General features: G+C 40.5%; 1 protein-coding gene across 2 annotated transcripts in view; it reads right to left on the reverse strand.

The window, feature by feature from the left end:
• The window catches only part of UGGT2 (UDP-glucose glycoprotein glucosyltransferase 2), a 301,267-nt gene that overhangs the window by 210,931 nt on the left and 69,468 nt on the right, over positions 1–20,868 (reverse strand). For both annotated transcript variants that reach the window (XM_073348024.2, XM_073348019.2), the window contains exons 9-10: positions 9,234–9,333; positions 4,522–4,582 (exon numbers count right to left, since the gene is read on the reverse strand). In XM_073348024.2, the coding sequence (XP_073204125.2) occupies positions 4,522–4,582; positions 9,234–9,333 (161 nt within the window). The remainder of the gene's footprint in view (positions 1–4,521; positions 4,583–9,233; positions 9,334–20,868) is intronic.

Genomic DNA, 20,868 nt, shown 5'->3' on the forward strand with positions numbered 1-20,868 from the left:
ATTTACTACTTTTGGGTAAGAAAGAAAAGTGTTAGGGAAATTATAAATATATATATAAACAGTATTGATTCCAGAAACTCTTTCAGTCAAACAAAGATAGTGTTAACTAGAAGCTCATTAAATGAGGATTATAAAAAAAAAAAGTCCAGGGAATGCTGAGGGAGAGCTAAACTGAAGGACTACATACTGCTTACAGAGCTGTGTTCATCTTGATGTAAGAGCAATACTTAAAATTATTTTTAAGTATTTCTAAGTATAAACTGACTAGATACTAAATTCAGTAACTAGTTATTTTGGCTTTTGCATATTTTTTGTAAATTTTAAGGTACAAAGTTAAGTTTGCATGAGCAGTTTAAGTCAGTTGTAATGAGTGTGTGATGATGGGGTATGTCTAGTAGGAAAGAGGCTGAATTGATAGCTGTTAATTTCTAAACATGCCCAGGTTTGGGCTTTTAAAGGTGCAGAATTTTTGTAAAGGAAATAATATTGTTCTGGCGTATTAGCTGAAATTCATTAAAACTTATTTTCAACCTTAGCTCTATTTTTATTGAGTTTGATTTTTTGTTCGTGAATCAGAGTCAAGTCGGAAACTTTAGTCTTCAGTTCCAGAAAGTTTGTATCCTCCAGGGAAGTCATTACTCTTGTCCTCTTCTCATATGGACATAGTTGCTGAAGAGTTGTCAATTTCCTCAGAATTTAAGTAGAGTTCCTCTCTGTGCTCATCTTCAGCACTTTTCCTCCTGATTCCCAAAAGAGTCTGCAGGTAGCTGAATCAACATGGGTGGTAGAAGAGTCAGTGCAGGTAGAACAAGCACTGACACCAGCTGTGCTAACACTACTGTTACGATAAGGTTCGTTGGTAACTGAGATAGGATGTGCATCATGTGCTATGGTATAGGTCACAGATTTCATTGCTGATGTCACCAAAACTTCACAGTGCTGTGGATTCCAACTTGCCCAATATGAGGATGTTTTTTGGGGGGATTAAGGCTGTTGCAAAAACAATCTGATAATAGAGGTCATTAGATTATGCAATAACTCTTGCTATAGCCTCTTAGAATCAAATATCACAGTCACTGCTTAAAGAGATGGCTGTCAAGCCAAGAACAAGATCAGCTGGGAATCAGGGGTTAGCACAGATTGAGCATAGACTTTTGGAGATGATGATGTCCTGTTTAACATTCAGAAGAGCGTTGATGTGTCCCAGTGACACAAATGCAATCAGATCTTGCAGGACTCTTTATACACATGGGAATGCTGATGTTCAGTTTATCCTTTCACTGGACCTGCACTAAAGCAGGCTGACAGGGATTTGTAACAACGAGCTTTAAACATCAAGTCTGGATGTTACTTTGAAGTACAGAATGACTGGTCCTTTGAAATGAAGTCGTTTCAGCTCCCTTGTGCTAGAACAGGTGCAATTAAGGTTGACCAATTAAGAGGCAGGGCACCACCTGGCTGGGGCTGTAAACATCCAGGCTTTCAGTAAGAAAGGGGGATGATCGAGGAGCAAGAGCAACAGGAAGTGCCCTGGGCGTGGTTGCCAAAGTCCCCGGTGGGGAGGCGGTGGAAACGGGGGGGGGGGGGAGAGAAAGAGAAGAGAAGGGCATCCAGGGAGAAAGCTCTGAAAGGCAGTGCTCATTCGAAAGAGCACAGAAGAATCCTGCTAGAGGCTGTGAAGCAGGAGGGAGTGAAAGGAAAGGGGGAAATCTCCTGGGAGCTGTAGCCCAGGATGGGCTAAAGAACTGGGTTGTTGTTTTTGATTATGTTTGGAAAATAAAATTGTTTACAACACGATGCTGAGTATGGGAGTGGGTCTTTTAAGGGCTGGAGACAAGCCAGGGCCTTACAGAAGGTTCTCAAGTACATTCTTTGAAAGACCTGAAAGTGCAGAGCGACATCTAAGCACACATCTTACATTCCAGACAACCATAATCTTTACTCAGGCAGAAGACATTGGAATCATGCCTCTTCATTAGCAACACAAAGATTATATTTAGGCTACCTACAGCAGCCCCAGGGTATTTTTCATTCTCCATCTGAAAGAGAAATGGTACTTAATACAATTTTTTTAATGAAGAAGTGTAAAGGTGCATCAGGAATTGAACTGCATCCATCAAATACCATAAACTGGGCACTCAAAATTCTATGGTGATAGGTATGGTATAAAAACTTTACAGAATAGTCCAGGGATCAGCAACTTTTGGCCCACGGCCCACCAGGGAAAGCTGCTGGTGGGCCGGGATGGTTTGTTTACCTGCCACGTCCACAGGTTCAGCCAATCACGGCTCCCACTGGCCGCGCCGCTTCCGCAGCCCCCATTGGCCTGGGACAGCAAACTGTGGCTAGTGGGAGCTGCGATTGGCCGAACATGCAGATGCTGCAGGTAAACAAACCGTCCTGGCCAGCCAGCGACTTTCCCTGGCAGGCCGAGTGCCAAAGGTTGCCGATCTAATGTACAGAACCGAAGTGTGGTACCAAGAAACGGAAGAGCTCAAAGCCTGCCTCTATTAACAATGAGAAGCACAGAAGGCCCAACCTCACACCAAAGCACAAAAGCACCTGGAAAAAGTTAAACAATGCCTATTGCTCCATCAACTCACCCAGCTACAGTGCTTTATGAGTAGATACAATGCTCCATATGTGCAGTCTATCCTCAGCTAGATGCTCCAAAGTGAGAGGTAGCATAGGCAGGGGAACAAGAGGGAGGGAGGACCAAGAATGTGAGTACTACCTACAGCATCATAGTTTGCCAACCAAGTCAGCACCTTGATTGAAGACAATTTTTAAAATAAATAAGGAAACTCACAGAAGAAAATTCAAAATTGATATAAGGATTTGAAGGCAAGCTGTGTTCCCAAAGTATGATCAAAGCTGGGATAAATACTGCGGAGAACTGGTAACTCCTCCACCAAATATAGAATCTTAGAATTATAAAAGATTAGTTTGGAAGAGACCTCAGGAGATCATCTAGTCCAACCCCCTGCTCAAGGCAGGACCAACACTATTTAAATCATCCCAGCCAGGGCTTTGTCAAGCCAGACCTTGAAAACCTCTAAGGATGGAGACTCTACCACCTCCCTAGGTAACCCATTCCAATGCTTCACCACCCTCCTCGTGAAATAGTGTTTCCTAATATCCAACCTAGACCTCCCCCACTGCAAGTTGAGACCATTGCTCCTTGTTCTGTCATCTGCTATCACTGAAAACAGCTAAGCTCCATCCTCTTTGGAATCCTCCTTCAGGTAGTTGAAGGCTGCTATCAAATCCCCCCTCACTCTTCACTTCTGCAGACTAAACAAGCCCAGTTCCCTCAGCCTCTCCTCATAAATCATGTGCCCCAGCCCCCTGATCATTTTCGTTGCCCTCCACTGGACAATCTCCGATTTGTCCACATCCTTTCTGTAGTGGGGGACCCAAAACTGGACGCAATACTACAGATGTGGCCTCACCAGTGCCGAATAGAGGGGAATAGTCACTTCCCTCAATCTGCTGGCAATGCTCCTACTGATGCAGCCCAATATGCCATTAGCCTTCTTGGCAATAAGGGCATAGTGTTGACTCATATCCAGCTTCTCATCCACTGTAATCCCCAGGACCTTTTCTTCAGAACTGCTGCTTAGCCAGTCGGTCCCCAGCCTGTAGCGATGCATGTAATTCTTCCATCCAAAGTGCAGGACTCTGCACTTGTCCTTGTTGAACCTCATCAGATTTCTTTTGGCCCTATCCTCCAATTTGTCTGGGTCACTCTGGACCCTATCCCTACCCTACAGCACATCGACCCCTTTCCCCAGCTTAGGGTCATCTGTGAACTTGCTGAGGGTGCAATCCATCCCATCATCCAGATCATTCATAAAGATGTTGAACAAGTCCGACCCGATGTTTTGCTCAATATGCTCATAAAGAAAATGATGTTGGGATAATGAGTGAAGGGGTATTATGAAACATTTAGAATTAAGGGGGTTCTCACCTGGTCACACTTTGAAAGCATGGACAAAAGAGAAGAAATCCACTTAGATGGGAATTTTTGGACAACTGCATGTTATGTACAAAAAACCATGCAGTACATTCGTCATAAATTATGTGACATTTTTGATAGAAAAATGTACACTGTATGTATGCAATTATATATTCTACTAAAATGTATGTTTGACTTGAAACAGTTTAATTAAGATTAAACCCCTCTCCATAAGGTTTACTTAAATATTAATGGCCTGATTTCCCAACAATATGAGTATCTGCAGCTCCCATTCATTTCAATGGGAGTTGGGTTGCTTAGCAGACTTACAAATCAGCCTCATGTCCTTTCATTAACTGAGGACAGAGCATAGTTAGTGAATCAAACACAAGAGAAGTGAAGAAAAAGAAATCAGTTATTTAAATTTAGGAACAGAATACATTTTTAAATGATTTCCTCCTCTTCATTAGAAATCACTTAAAAGTTGCTACATTAATGCAAAAATGTCCCATAAAGTGACAATAAAATTACAGCTATGTATAATTCAAGGAACAAGGGCAAACCTTCTGATTCTTCTCTATTTCATTTCGCATTTGTTGGTTTACAGGAATTCTGGTCAAAGATCTGTAGGAATAAAATACTGGTATTACTCAGCCATTCTACATTTAAACAAACATTCTTCCTTACCTAATATAAGTTAGTTTCAGGGGTACAGTGATCAGCCTTAAAAAAATCCCAAAACTAAACATATAAGGTTACCTCAATATTTACAGTATTATTTCACTTTATATTAATATATAATTTATATTAATTTTAGGAAATAGGTAGCATTTTGTACATACTGAAGTTACTTAAGTATATTATCTTAGTTCATAATTTCAAATCTGGATGTTAAAGTTATTTATCTCCATATCTAGGCAACTAAATCAAAGTGGTCTGAAGCTCTCAGTTTTGACTTTAGGCTATTGGAAAGTGTTATGAACAACCACTTACAAAGGTAGTCTAGCCATTAGAGAACGTGTTTGGGGACTGAGGCGCCTAGGTTCTGTTTCCAACTCAGCTAGTCACTATGTACATGTGGATAAATTACTTAACCTCTGTGCCTCAGTTTGCTAATCTCAAAAATGGTAACAAAACATATGTATAGTATCTCATCATCATATTACAAGGCTTAATTAGCATTCAAACACACTTTGGAATCTCTGTAGTTCAAAGAATTATTAATAGTGGGTATCTTTACGTATTAAACTTTCTCCTATATCTACAGCTACCATAGTTTGGCTCCTTTCACCATGTGGAAGGCTTTACCAACTTTATTTCATGGATGTGAAAATATGCCTCCGAAAATATAATCCATCTTCAACAAAGACCACTGGAAAAAGTGAAGGAAGTATACCATGCAGCCTCAAGAGGCTGTCTGAGGCTTTTTAGTTAATTTTTTGCAAGGACAAGCAAAGCTTTCTTTTTAAGATTTAGCTGCCAGAAAGACTTGTGAACCCATTCTAGCACTTAAGGGGAAGGAGGGGTTCATTAGTGAAAACATTAATATAGCGTAAGTCAGAGAAAACTATTACTTCTGAGTTTGCTTGGGGACAACCTCAGTTCCCACAAGGAAGCTTTACTTCCCTTTGAACATGCTAAGACGTCTTGTTTGACTGATACCTCCCCAGAAAGCATATCAGTTACTGTCTTGCTCCTCTACGGTAAAATATTCTTCTCATAGTGAGAACAGAACAACTTAAAGACTCAGTAGCTGCAAGAGGTACAGATGAGTTTTTTGTTTTCTTTGATTTAGCTTTCTCTTATTCCATGCTTTCAGATAATAAATTTCTAAGGAAAGAAAATGGTGGTAAGACAATACTAAGGCAGTCACTGTCCTATATGAGGCTGGAATAAAATTGGAAGAACAGAAGTAAGAGCTATAGAGGACAGAAAATTCCTAGATGATAATTAGTTATCATTCTGCCTGTCAAATGGAGTGAGGAGGAGGAATCAGGGTCTATGATCTCACAGAGAGAGCTAGAAAAATACAGAATAGACTCTGTGTTATAAAGATGTTGATGTCAGTAATTGTTTGGGAACACCTGAATACTCACTCATGCCTGCACATCTCATGAATAATATAGTAATCCCAAATTCATCCTTATAAAACTTTTATAACCACACAACCATGTTTATTCTCTATGCACACACAAACACAGTGAATATCCTACTATCTGTGTTAATTGGGGTTTTTTTAGTATAAAATTTTAATGCAAGAGAGCAAGAATGGAAACGATATAGAATAATAATTTCTTTCAAAAATGAAAACAGATTTAAATGAAAAATTTATAATATTATAAAAATATATTATAAAATATAATAATAATAAAGAAAATATAAGCACAAGGATTGATAAGAACATCTCAAACTAACTCAAAGATGCCAGCAAAACACCCAGTTGAGAAATGAAGCACAAGGATTGGGGGGGAAAAACCCACTATTAAGCTAAAAGCCTGAAAGCAATTGGCTCTGCAGCACAGAGTTTTGGGAGAGCCTGCTACCAGCAATAAACATTTCCCCCATCATAAAGTATTTCTGTAATTGATGGGAATTATTCCTGAGAGTTAATTTAGCCAAAGGAATAATTTAGCCATTAAATAAGTAGGACAAATCACGAAGCTAAAAACCGAAGAGTGAAATGTGTAAACACCAACACAGTAAATACCATTCTGGCCCTGTATGAATACTTTCAAACAGCCTTGAAGTAGCTAGTCATTGTTTAAGAAAAAGTAACAAGATCCTATTTGAATCTGACTACATTTGGCATAATTTGTACTTCATTATTATTATTGTAGTAGTGGTAGTATAAAATCAGCTCCTACAGGCCTCAGTCAGAATCAGTGCTCCATCATGTGGGGAACTGTCTAGGTACAAAACAGAACACAGTCCCTGTCCAAGACTTTTACAATCGAAATAGATAAGACACAAAAAAAAAGAGAGGCAGAACACAATGGAAGGGGCAAAAGAGCAGACGGAGCTGACATGACATTAACAGGAACCTAATATCACATGTGTTATCTTAAATGTTTGTAGGTTTTTGTGGGTTTTTTTGTAATGAGATAAGACAAGTGAACGCGAGATATTAATGAATCACTAACTGGCCCCATGCCTAGTCATTATCATTAGGCACGGTGTCATGTTTTTGGGGGAGGTAGGTTATGAAAAAATTGAAGGGGAGAGGATAGTAGTGGAGAATTGAGGAGAACGTTTCATGCATAAGAGGGAGCATGGAAGATGATGTAAAACTGCTTGCGGAAGAGATGTCAAATGTGGTCAAAATTTCATCATTGACATGCTAATAAAATGAAGTATTGTGTTTTTGTAAATAGAGATGAGCACTTAAAGCTGACAAAATACACAAAATGTTTAGCAATGATGCATACAAATATTGTGAAAGATACTGAACTGAAATGTATAACAGACTCTCTCTGGTTATGCTATGTTATACTAATGGTCAGACTTTTCAGTTTTAACTTTGCAGAATTGCGCTAGTTCATGACAGCCAGAAAATGACTACTCCACTTTCACTGTCCAAAATGAGTGATGGACAAAAAAAAAAGCATAAATAATAAAAATTAATTGTATTATTAAAATTATTTCAGTTTAACTATTAAAATATAATTGCTAATGCAAGTTAGGAAATGTAATTTATTTTGTTCAATAGGCCTGATTCTTCTTTGATTTACTCATTGAATTCCGCTGACTTCAGCAGAATTATTCATAATTTAAACCTGTCAGTGAAGAATCAGAATATATTAATTCTTTTTACCTGATGAGTTTTTTTCAATTTAAGACTGCTATAGGCACACACCCATCAATTTAAAAATAATATTTTATCTGGTTTTTAAACTTACAGTGTTAAGAGTAATGTCAAAGATTTGTATAACTAAAAAAAGATTAGAGAGATACAATCTATTTTTATTTCTAGTCTGTTTATGTCTATTTTCATTACAGTCTATTTCCCCTGTCATACACAGCAAAAGGAAAGACAAACACTTTATTTAAGAACATAAGAATGGCCATACTGGGTCAGACCGAAGGTCCATCTAGCCCAGTATCCTGTCTTCCGACAGTGGCCAATGCCAGGTGCCCCAGAGGGAATGAACACAACAGGTAATCATCAAGTGATCCATCCCCTGTCACTCATTCCCAGCTTCTGGCAAACAGAGGCTAAGGACAACATTGCTGCCCATCCTGGCTAATAGCTATTGATGGACCCATCATTCAAGAATTTATCTAATTTTTTGTTGAATCCTGTTATAATCTTTAAGGGGGGGGGAGAGAGAAAGGTAAATGTAGTTGTAGAAACACAAAAACTTGCAGGGGTCTGGGACTGGTGTCGTACCTGAAATTAGTTTTAATTCTTTTTAAAAACTTGATGATAATGTCCCTTCCACTTAACCATTTTTTAAAAATAAGAATAGAATGAGCCTTACAACTTATGTACTTTTTCCCCTGCTTTCTAATGATGAGTTGTATTTTTCTAAGTGTTTACTTATACCAAACTGGTTGTTTTATATTTCTTTGCAGTTATATTTTAGGCATTTAAAAAAAATTATTTACTCTTCTTTGCAATTAGATATGATTGGAGTAGCTTTTATGTTACACTACAGTTTTTCTTTAACAGAAGAACAATGGGGACAATAAAACAAAAGGAGATCCTTAAATTAGGAGCTGTAATATGTTGTGAGACAGTCTCAAGCAGAGAACACTATTTAGCATCTTATTTAACTCAATAATTCAATTTAAAAAATTGTGGGACAAGCTGTGACATACAGTATCTAACACAAAAAAATTTCTCAGTGACAAGGCACGACTGGCTCACAGAAACAGCAACCTTTTACATGAGCAGAGCTATGGCAGTGCAACAAGAAAATTGGTTTCTGTAATAGAGGAAGACTGGGAAATCCACCCATCCCACTGAGATAAACAGGACCACTCCCAAGAGCAAAGTTATTCACATATGTAAGTCTTTGAAGGATCAAGCCCTTAATTTATAAAGGTCTCCATGCATCCATCAGACAGAAGATCACTAAGAGATTGAACCTCAGTCCTTCTCACAGTTACTCTGCTCTCACTGAAGTCACCTGGACTCCTTCCAAGAGTAACTATTCAAGACCATGATTATCTATTTGCAGGATTTGGCAAAAATCTCTAAAATATTCATTAAATTCAAACACAAACATAAATCAATAATTAATCAATACTCAAAAAGTAAACAATTTTATCATACCTGGCCTTTATTGGGAAGTTCTGAGCAATGTCTTTCATTACCTTTAAGGCACTATAAACAGGGGTGGAGATAATTTGAGAAGCTGCTTGAAAACTTAGATCTGTAAGAAAAAAAATCACTGGAGAACACAACTATAAATCAACATCACTTATATTTTGTAAAACTCTTAACACGCACACGCAGAGAACTGGAATTCTATATTTAAATTAGACAGAAAAAAGCAGCATTAAAAGAACATTATTAAGGTTGTTAGAGGCAAGGTGAGTGAGATATCTTTTATTGGACCAACTTCTGTTGGTGAGAGAGACCAGCTTTCAAGGCAAATAGAGCTTTTCTTCACATCTGGGAAAGGTACGGATTGAAAGATTGTCTCTCTCACCAACAGAAGTTTATCCAATAAAAGATATTACCTCACTCACCTTGTCTCTCTAATATGCTGGAACCAACACAGCTACAAATACACTGCATACATTATTAAGGGTGGAAAGTCAAGCACACATAAGTTACGAAATGACAGAATTAGGGTTGCCTTGTGTAATTTCTTAGGTTTAAAAAAAAGTAGATGGATAAAACAGAAGTTCCATCATATGGCATCACATCAAAACCTATGTGGCTTATCTGCAAGGTATCTTCAGATCCACCGCACAGTCCTCTGCCACCTGAACTAATGAAGTAACTGACAGCAATAGTAGTGTGTCATCCTCTTTGTGGACCAGCACTAGAGGATGATGAAACTAACAATTTACCAGACCCAGAACATTTCCAAATGGATTGAATATTTAGGGACTTTAGCTGCTGTGCTCTATCAACTCTCCATTGAGCATGTGCAAATTGTGATTTTTCAAAGGCTTATAACTTTATCACAGGGATGACAGAAGTTACATTACTATCAATTCCCCTGACAAATTTCAAGTCCCTGCTCCAAAGCATGAGAATGCTACAGAAAGGGCATCAGAAATTGTTTAAATGGGTAAAATAAATTATTTTTTTGTTTGTTTACAATTTCAGGTTAGGCTGAAATTGTTTAAAAAAAGAGCCTGAGGCAGATATCTGGCATGGAAAATTTCAGACCAAATGGTTAAAGTTTGGCAAAGTTATAAACAACTGAAAATAAGGCCTTAGAATGGGAAATGTGGGGAAACCTTAATAGGTGGCGTTACGAGCTTCGCCTATAATAATATTTATTATTTCATCATGTGTTTTAAATTCTTAATTTCATATTTTCTGCTGGCAGTAGGTATGCCTGACCTATCTAGAATTATTTTAAAAAATGAAAATGGAAAAACACCACTCATTACCTGTGCAAAATAAATAGCATACTAGGTTTCAGAATCCAGTGAATATCTGTCATGTCTTATTGACCAATTCTTCACCCATAAAACATACAATTAATATTTTACTGTTGCGGTAGATGTGCAAATATCAGTTACACAAAACAGACAGACAAACAGAAAAAGAAATGAAGTCATATGATCATTACCCATATGAATGAAGCACATGAAGCAGAGAAAACCCTTCATAATAACAAAGTTTAGCAGCATAAAGAAAACGTGCAAAATGATACATTAAAAAAACCACAAAGAATAACTAAAAAATGTTAAAGAGTACTTGTGGCACCTTAGAGAATGCTCAAATAAATTTGTTAGTCTCTAAGGTGCCAGAAGTACTCCTTTTCTTTTTGCGAATACAGACTAAAACGGCTGCTACTCTGAAACCGAATAAAAAGTTAAATCAGAAGTACTATTATTATTATTGTTATTATTTAGATGGTGGCAATATTCACCAGGTGCTAGGCACACAACGAAGAAGTTACTCACCTTGGGCAGAAATGATGATTCTTCCAGAAGTGTGTCCCTATGGGTGTGTTCCACTGTAGGTGTGCTTGCATTGCTTCGCTGCTCATCAGAAAACTTCGGTAGTGTCCGTAAGCTCGCACATGCACTGTTTCTCCCCGTACCCCTCCATGTGACTAGTCAGTACGTGCAGGCTAACCCTCCTCAGTTCCTTCTCTACTGCAGAGTCATTGACTCCCTTCTTCCTGAGAAAAGCCACTATTACTGCAATGCATTTGGTGAAAACTCGCAGGGCGGCTGACAGGCCAAATGGAAGCACCACGAACTGGTAGTGACCTTGATTCACTACATACTTTAAGAAAAGTCTATGGCCAGGGAAGATTGAGATGCATAAATAAGTGTCCTTTAGCTCAAGGGCAGCATACCATGTCCCCAAGATACAGCAAGGAAATTATGTAAGCCAAGGAGGCCATGTAGAACTTTTAAGTTCTTGAGATATCAGTTGAGACAACACAGGCCTAAAATGGGTCCAAGAGCCCATCTGGCGTTTGGAATTAGGAAGTAGCGAGAATAGAACCCCTTTCCTCTCAAGTGAAAAGGAACCTCTTCCACAGCTCCCACCCAAAGGAGGGACTGGACTTCTTGTTCCATCGGATGCTTGTGAGAAGGGACCCTGAAGAGGGGAGAGGGACTGTGATAGAGGCGTAGAGGGGATTGCGATGCCGACCTCGAGTGCTTCGAAGATTCCTGTCCAGTATCTACGCAGGTACATTGTCTATTCTGAGGCTGTTCCTGTTCTGGTGTCAGAGATTGCTGCAGTACCAGTGTTGCAGGCACCTGATGATGCATTGCCAGGGTGTCGTTTTCTCTCTGTCTCCTTTGGCCTTCGGTACTGGGACTGGCTGTTTTCCTGGTGTTTGCAGTGTTTCTTCTTGGACACTGGGGAGGATGATTGGTGCCGAGAATCCCAGGTCATTGGAGGAGTGCTCTGCACTGAAACCGAGGTGTTTCCAAGTCCAAGCACGGCTCCGCGGCTGACCTTCAGGCCGTGTCCATGAGGATGACCTTCAAATGTGCAACTCAGACCTTCTTGGACCAGGGCTTGAAATCCCTGCAAACTAGGTAGTGGTCTTTCCTCTGAGCTTCCCCCAAGCACTTGAGGCAGCTCAAGTGCAGGTTGCTCAAAGGCACAGGCTTACTGCATGAGGCGCAGGGCTTAAACCCCAGTGACAGAGGCATGCCCCGGTACTATCCAAGTGAGGAAGTGTCCAAACTATCTAATATCTATAAAGTATTAAAACTAAACTACAAGGACTAACAACACTAAATTTGGAAGAAAAACCACTAAGAGAAGGATTGCCTAAGCAATGAGGAATTCCTGCAACTGTCACGGGAGGTAAGGAGGAACTGAAGGGGAACATGGTCGGGAGGGCCCTTTATACCAGTGCTACAAGCACGACACCAGACAGCACTGGAGCTGACCCAACAGATACTGCTAAGGGAAAAAATTCCAGAAGCTCTGCTCAGGGTGTATACACAACTACATTGCAATGGACATGTGCAACCACTCAAAGAAGAGAGTTTTGCCCAGGGAATGTTGTCCCATCCCTGCTCTGGAGCAATGGTGTGGACATTTCTTGTTCAGGTAAGTGGCAAAGAAGTCCATGGTTGGTGTCGCTCACCACCTGAATATGTCCTAAAGTACCACTGGGTTTATCTCCCACTCATGCTCATGTTGGAATTTGTGACTGAGACTGTCCACTATCAAGTTTTGAGTGCCCAGAAGGTAAGCCGCTGATAGTGTGACATCATAGGTGATAAACCAGTTCCACCGTCTCATTGTCTCTTCACAGAGGTAGGGTGATCTGGCTCCCACTTGTCGATTTATATAGTATATACATGCTACGTGGTCTGTTAAGACTCATAAGAACATAAGAATGGCCATACTGGGTCAGACCAAAGGTCCATCCAGCCCAGTATCCTGTCTAACGATAGTGGCCAATGCCAGGTGCCCCAGAGGGAACAAACCTAACAGGTAATGATCTAGTGATCTCTCTCCTGTCATCCATCTCCACCCTCTGACAAACAGAGGCTAGGGACACCATTCCTTACCATCCTATCTAATAGCCATTAATGGACTTAATCCTCCATGAATTTATCTAGTTCTCTTTTAAACCCTGTTATACTCCTAGCCTTCACAACTTCCTCAGGCAAGGAGTTCCACAGGTTGACTGTGCACTAAGTGAAGAACTTCCTTTTATTTGTTTTAAACCTGCTACCCATTAATTAATTAATTAACTAACTAACTAGGTGGCCCCTAGTTCTTATATTATAGGAACAAGTAAATAACTTTTCCTTATTCACTTTCTTCATACCACTCATGATTTTATAGACCTCCATCATATCCTCCCTTAGTCTCCTCTTTTCCAAGCTGAAAAGTCCTAGCCTCTTTAATCTCTCCTCATATGGGACCCGTTCAAAACCCCTAATCATTTTAGTTTCCCTTTACTGAACCTTTTGTAATGCCAGTGTATCATTTTTGAGATGAGGGGACCACATCTGTACACAGTATTCAAGATGTGGGCGTACCATGGATTTATATAAGGGCAATAAGATATTCTCCATCTTATTCTCTATCCCTTTTTAAATGGTTCCTAATATCCCGTTTGCTTTTTTGACTGCCGCTGCACACTGCATGAATGTCTTCAGAGAACGATCCAAGATGACTCCAAGATCTTTCTCCTGATTAGTTGTAGCTAAATTAACCCCCATCATATTGTATGTATAGTTGGGGTTATTTTTTCCAATGTGCATTACTTTACGTTTATCCACATTACATTTCATTTGCCATTTTGTTGCCCAATCACTTAGTTCGTGAGATCTTTTTGAAGTTCTTCACAGTCTGCTTTGGTCTTAACTATCCTGAGCAGTTTCGTATCATCTGCAAACTTTGCCACCTCACCGTTTACACCTTTCTCCAGATCATTTATTAATAAGTTGAATAGGATTGGTCCTAGGACTGACCCTTGGGGAACACCTCTAGTTACCCCCTCTCCATTCTGAAAATTTACCATTTATTCCTACCCTTTGTTCCCTGTCTTTTAACCAGTTCTCAATCCATGAAAGGATCTTCCCTCTTCTCCCATGACAACTTAATTTACGTAAGAGCCTTTGGTGAGGGACCTTGTCATAGGCTTTCTGGAAATCTAAGTACACTATGTCCACTGGATCCCCCTTGTCCACATGTTTGTTGACCCTCTCAAAGAACTCTAATAGATTAGTAAGACACGATCTCCCTTTACAGAAACCACGTTGACTTTTGCACAACAATTTATGTTCTTCTATGTGTCTAACAATTCTATTCTTTACTATTCTTTCAACTAAATTTGCCCAGTACTGATATTAGACTTACTGGTCTGTAATTGCCAGGATCACCTCTAGAGCCCTTCTTAAATATTGGCGTTACATTAGCTGTCTTCCAGTCATTAGGTACAGTAGCTGATTTAAAGGACAGGTTACAAACCATAGTTAATAGTTCCGCAATTTCACATTTGAGATCTTTCAGAACTCTTGGGTGAATGCCATCTGGTCCCGGTGACTTGTTCCTGTTAAGTTTCTCAATTAATTCCAAAACCTCCTCTAGTGATACTTCAATCTGTGACAATTCCTCAGATTTGTCACGTACAAAAGATGGCTCACATTTGGGAATCTCCCTAACATCCTCAGCTGTGAAGACTGAAGCAAAGAATTCATTTAGTTTCTCTGTGATGACTTTATCGTCTTTAAGTGCTCCTTTCATATCTCGATCGTCCAGGGGCCCCACTGATAGTTTAGCAGGCTTCCTGCTTCTGATGTACTTAAAAAACATTTTGTTATTACCTTTTGAGTTTTTGGCTAGGTATTCTTCAAAATCCTTTTTGGCTTTTCTTATTACATTTTTACATTTAATTTGGCAGTGTTTATGCTCCTTTCTATTTACCTCACTAGGATTTGACTTCCACTTTTTAAAAGATGCCTTTTTATCTCTCACTGCTTCTTTTACATGGCTGTTAGGCCATGGTGGCTCTTTTTTAGTTCTTTTACTGTGTTTTTTAATTTGGGGTATATATTTAAGTTGAGCCTCTGTTATGGTGTCTTTAAAAAGTGTCCATGCAGCTTGCAGGGATTTCACTCTAGTCACTGTACCTTTTAATTTCTGTTTCACTAACCTCCTCATTTTTGCATAGTTCCCCTTTCTGAAATTAAATGCCATAGTGTTGGGCTGTTGATGTGTTCTTCCCACCACAGGAATGTTAAATGTTCTTATATTATGGTCACTATTTCCAAGCGGTCCTGTTATAGTTACCTCTTGGACCAGATCCTGCGCTCCACTCAGGACTAGATCGAGAGTCGCCTCTCCCTTGTGGGTTCCTGTACCAGCTGCTCCAAGAAGCAGTCATTTAAAGTATCGAGAAATTTTGTCTCTGTATTTCGTCCTGAGGTGACATGTACCCAGTCATTATGGGGATAACTGAAATCCCCCACTATTACTGAGTTTTTTTATTTTGATAGCCTCTCTAATCTCCCTTAGTGTTTCATCGTCACTATCGCTGTCTTGGTCGGGTGGTCGATAATAGATCCCTACTGTTATATTCTTATTAGAGCATTAAATTACTATCCATAGAGATTCTATGGAACATATGGATTCACTCTACATTTTCTTTCACATATAGTGTTACTCCACCCCCCGCCCCAACCCCGCACGACCTGTTCTGTCCTTCTGATATATTTTGTACCCCAGAATGATTGTGTCCCATTGATTGTCCTCACTCCACCAGGTTTCTGTGATGCCTATTACATCAATATCCTCCTTTAACATGAGGCACTCTAGTTCATCCATCTTATTATTTAGACTTCTAGCATTTTTTTACAAGCACTTTAAAAACTTGTCACTGCTTATTTGTCTGTCCTTTTCTGATTTGTCAGATTCTTTATGTGAATGTTTCTCATCTGATCTGCCCCATACTTTATCCTCTTCCATCCCTTCCTCCTGACTAAAACCTAGAGAATCTCTATCAATAGACTCTCCTCTAAGAGAAGTCTTTGTCCAAACCACGTGCGCCTCTGCAGCAATTGGCTTTCCCCCATCTCTTAACTTTAAAAAGGTTGCAGAGCAGTTTTTAAACTAAGTGCCAGCAGTCTGGATCCACTTTGGTTTAGGTGGAGCCCATCCTTCCTGTATAGACTCCCCCATCCCAAAATTTTCCCCAGTTCCTAATAAATCTAAACCCCTCGTCTCTACATCATTGTCTCATCCACGCATTGAGACTCTGAAGCTTTGCCTACCTACCTGGCCCTGCACATGGAACTGGAAGCATTTCTGAGAATGCCACCATAGAGGTCCTGGATTGCAGTCTCTTTCCTAGCAGCCTAAATTTGGCCTCCAGGACGTCTCTCCTACCCTTCCCTACGTCACTGGTACCTACATGTACCACGACCACTGGCTCCTCCCCAGCACTACACATGAGTCTATCTAGATGCCTCTAGATGACTCTCAGATGTGATCCCTTGATCAGAGGGAGGAAAGACGGTGGCACAAGGGCCTAGTAGACACTGCTACCAAAGTTCTCTGATCAGGAACGCAGGGATGCTACTCAAGAAGAAAGACATTTCTTAGCACAAAAATCATATAATATCAGACAACAAAGACAAATGAATGTGGGAGAAAGGGATATGATATACAAGAAGAATAATAAGGGATGTTAGGCATATGGCTTATTAGTTAACTTTTGGTTTGTTTTTTTTTTTTAAATTAAGGCAAACATGTTTAATTCATCTCTACCCAGCTTCCTCCCACAATTAAACCTCACGTTCCCTCCACAGCAATTCCCAGATTCAGTTCTACTGGCAATAAACCCTATCCCTCACATAAGATATGTAGTTCACTCACAAGATAAATAAAGAAATAGATAAGTGGATGAATTAACCAACTGGTTTCTTGCAGTTATGGATGAAGTGTGGCTTCAGGAGTGATTTAAATTAAAAGAGGAGAGATAGGCAAGAAGAGTTGTGGACCAATTAAGAAATATTACTGAACACTTTATAGAAGAAAAATAGCTCTGGACAATGAGATTTTGAGAAAAAACATTACTAACATTCTCATAACTCCTGTTTTTTGAGACATGTTGCAAGTGTCCATATTCCACTGTAGGTATTTGTGTGCACAGGTGTTGAAGAGTTTTTACCCTTAGTGGTACCTGTTGGGGCAGCCTGAGCGTTCTCTGCTGTCTCATGCACACTGCACATGCATAAAGGACTGAGACAGCTATGAAACCATTCAGTTCCCTCCTACCCCAACGGCTCCAACAGAGAAGAGAATAAGGCTGGGTCATGGGGTGGACATGTGCAACACATTAACAACAACACTTATGGAAAGGTTAACAACTGTTTTTCCTTCTTCTTCAAGTGATTGCAAGTGTTCATTCCACTTGTAGGTGACTCACAAGGTGGGTTTGGAGTCTATTTGAACAGGAACTTGTGATCCACGCGTCCTAATTTAGCATCTCTACTCTGTTGAGAGACTGTGTAGTGAGAGTCAAATGTGTGACATGATGATATAGTTTGCCGCTTTGCAAATGTCTAATACGGGTATCTGAGTCAGAAATGCAGCAGAGGCTGCTTGGGATCTAGATGAATGACCCAGTATTCTATCTGCTGGCTCCATGGTAGCCACCTGGTAAACACAGGCAAACACAACCAGATATCCATGAAGAAATCCTTCGCGTGGAAACCAGACTACCCTTCATTCTGTCTAAAAATGCAATAAACAAGGGAGACAAAGACTTAAAAAGATTAGTCCATTCCAGATAAAATGGTAACACTTTTCTAATGTCTACAGTGTGCAGTGTCTCCTCTCCCTTATTACTGTCAGGCTTTGGGAAGAAGGTTGATAAGAAAACTGCTTAGAGACATGAAAAGTAAGACCACTTTCATAAGAAAACTTGGATGGGGATGAAGGTAGATTTTATCTGCTTTTAAAAAAACATATATGGAAAACATATATGACACTAAATGCCGTCAATTCCCCGACTGGTCTGGCCACTACAATTACTTCTAAAAATGTTACCTTCACTGAAAGGTGCAACGGAGGCCAGGTCACTTGAAGCTCAAAGTGGTCACCCATCAGCTTTGTTAAGACTAGATTCAGACTCCATGGAGGAACAGGGCTCTGTACATGAGGAAACAGTCTACCCAAACTCTTTAAAAACCTTACAGCCATCAGGTTGGGATAAGAAAAAGATCATTTACCCACAGACGAACGAAATACCAATATAGCTGCTAAGTGATCGAGCTAATCGCCAATCCTTGATGTTGTCAGATAAAAAACACAGGTCAGCACATGATGAATAGAAGCAAGAATAGGGGAGACCCCTTTTAGCCTCAATCAGATGGAAAACCTCTTCCACTCAGCAAAGTAAACTGTCCTAATTGATGGTTTTCTACTATTCAGCAGTATCTCATGCACCTCTCTGGATCAGCACTCCTCTGCTGATGTTAAACATGAAATCTCTAGGCTATCAGGTGAAGAGACTGAAGGTTGGGCTCGAGGAGGTGGCAGCAATGCTGTGAAACTAGGTCTGTGTGAAGTGGGAGTGATGTGTATAAGATGGGCCTTGTCCAATTTGACTTTGCACAGTTCTGGGCAGAAGAGGGTCAGGGGGATGCATACAGAGACCCTCTGAAAATGGCAGTAGAAAAGCATCCATCAATGAACCTGGGCTGTGTCCAGCTCTGAAGCAGAACAAGTGACATTTTGTGTTGTCCTTTGTTACAAATAGATCCATTTGGCAAGTTACCCAGAGCTGGAAAATGGACCTTGTTATAACTGGGTGAATGGACCACTCATCGTGATCAATAAACAATCTACTCAGGTGATCTGCCAGCGTACTCTGAGCCCCTGGGAGATTTCATAGATATTAAAGTCAGAAGGGACCATTATGATCATCTAGTCTGACTGCCTGCACAATGCAGGCCACAGAATCTCACCCACCCACTCCTGCAATAAACCTCTCACCTATGTCTGAGATATGGAAGCCCTCAAATAATGGTTTAAAGACTTCAAGGTGCAGAGAATCCTCCTGCAAGTGACCGGGGCCCCATGCTACAGAGGAAGGTGAAAAACCCCCAGGCCTCTTCCAATCTGTCCTGGAGGAAAATTCCTTCCTGACCCCAAATACGGCGATCAGCTGAACCCTGAGCATGTGGGCAAGATTCACCAGCCAGATACCCAGGAAAGAATTCTCTGTAGTAACTCAGATCCCACCCCATCTAACATCCCATCACAGGCCATTGGGACTATTTACCATGAATAGTTAAAGATCAATTAATTGCCAAAATCATGTTATCCCACGACCAGAAGTGACTATTCCCCTCTATTCGGCACTGGTGAGGCCACATCTGTAGTATTGCATCCAGTTTTGAGGCCCCCACTATAGAAAGGATGTGGACAAATTGGAGAGAGTCCAGTAGAGGGCAACAAAAATGAGTAGGGGGCTGGGGCACATGGCTTATGAGGAGACACATGGGGAACTGGGCTTATTTAGTCTGCAGAAGAGAAAAATATGGGGGAATCTGATAGCAGCCTTCAACTACCTGAAGGGGGGGTTCCAAAGAGAATGGAGCTCAGCTGTTCTCAGTGGTGGGAGATGACAGAACAAGAAGCAATGGTCTCAAGTTGCAGTGTGGGAGGTCTAAGTTGGACATTAGGTAAAACTATTTCATGAGGAGGGTGGTGAAGCACTGGAATGGGTTACCTAGGGAAGTGGTGGAATCTCCATCCTCAGAGGTTTTTAAGGCCTGGCTTCACAAAGCTCTGGTTGGGATGATTTAGTTCGGGTTGGTCCTGCTCTGAGCAGGGGGTTGGACTAGATGACCTTCTGAAGTTTCATCCAACCCTAATCTTCTATGATTCTAGGATGTATCCCTCCTGATGAGACTGTTTAAATTGGGATATGTAGGATCCCACTTCAGAGTTTAATAAAGAAAAGGGTACTTCCTTGGACCATGGCAGTACCATACCCATCAGTACCAGTGAAGAAGGCTCAGACCTTGAAAAAAGAGGAACTAGGGATATAATCTGTGACTTTCCCCTAGACAGTGCTGCCTAATTGGAATCCTGATGGTTGAATTCGAGGGAGCTGTCTGGTGAGGAGGTGAAGATGCTGAAGGAGGTACCTTGGGTGCTGGTGCCATCTGAGTCTCTTGAACTGCTGGTGATGGTAGCACGAAGAGGTTTAACAACTCTCTCAAAGCCTCAAACACCTCAGAGGTAGACAGTAATAGGAAGACCCATGGTGTGAGGAGATGCCAATGGAGGTGTTTTGAAAGGCCTGCACTGGGCTCTGGCGTCAATGAACTTCCTGTTTAGAGGCGTGGCCTGGGTAGTGCTTGCTTTTTGAACACACTCCCAAGTCTTTAAAAGAGCTCACTCTTTTCACATGTTTCAATGATCCTGGTACCGGGTCCGACTTCTGATGTCTCTTCTTCAGCACTGGTGACACCGAGCTGCCCCTCGGTACTGGTCGTTCCAGAAATAGATGGTAGATTCTGGGGTGCTCAGTACCCTGACCGAGGTAGACTGTTCAGATGGAAGACGTAGCACCATTCCATCAGCAGATATTTTAATTTGGCTGTCCTTTTTTAGAATGAGGCTTAAAGCCCTGACAAATATCACATTTGTTGCTCATATGAGCCTCCCCCAAGCATTTTGAATGTTCAAGTGCTAAAATTTATTTTTCTTCAATATGTTTCTTTAACATCACCTTCTGCTGCCCAATCTATTTTAGCCTTAATGGAGAATGATC

This window comes from Lepidochelys kempii, chromosome 1, assembly GCF_965140285.1.
Source record: "Lepidochelys kempii isolate rLepKem1 chromosome 1, rLepKem1.hap1, whole genome shotgun sequence".
Taxonomy (NCBI): Eukaryota; Metazoa; Chordata; order Testudines; family Cheloniidae; genus Lepidochelys; species Lepidochelys kempii.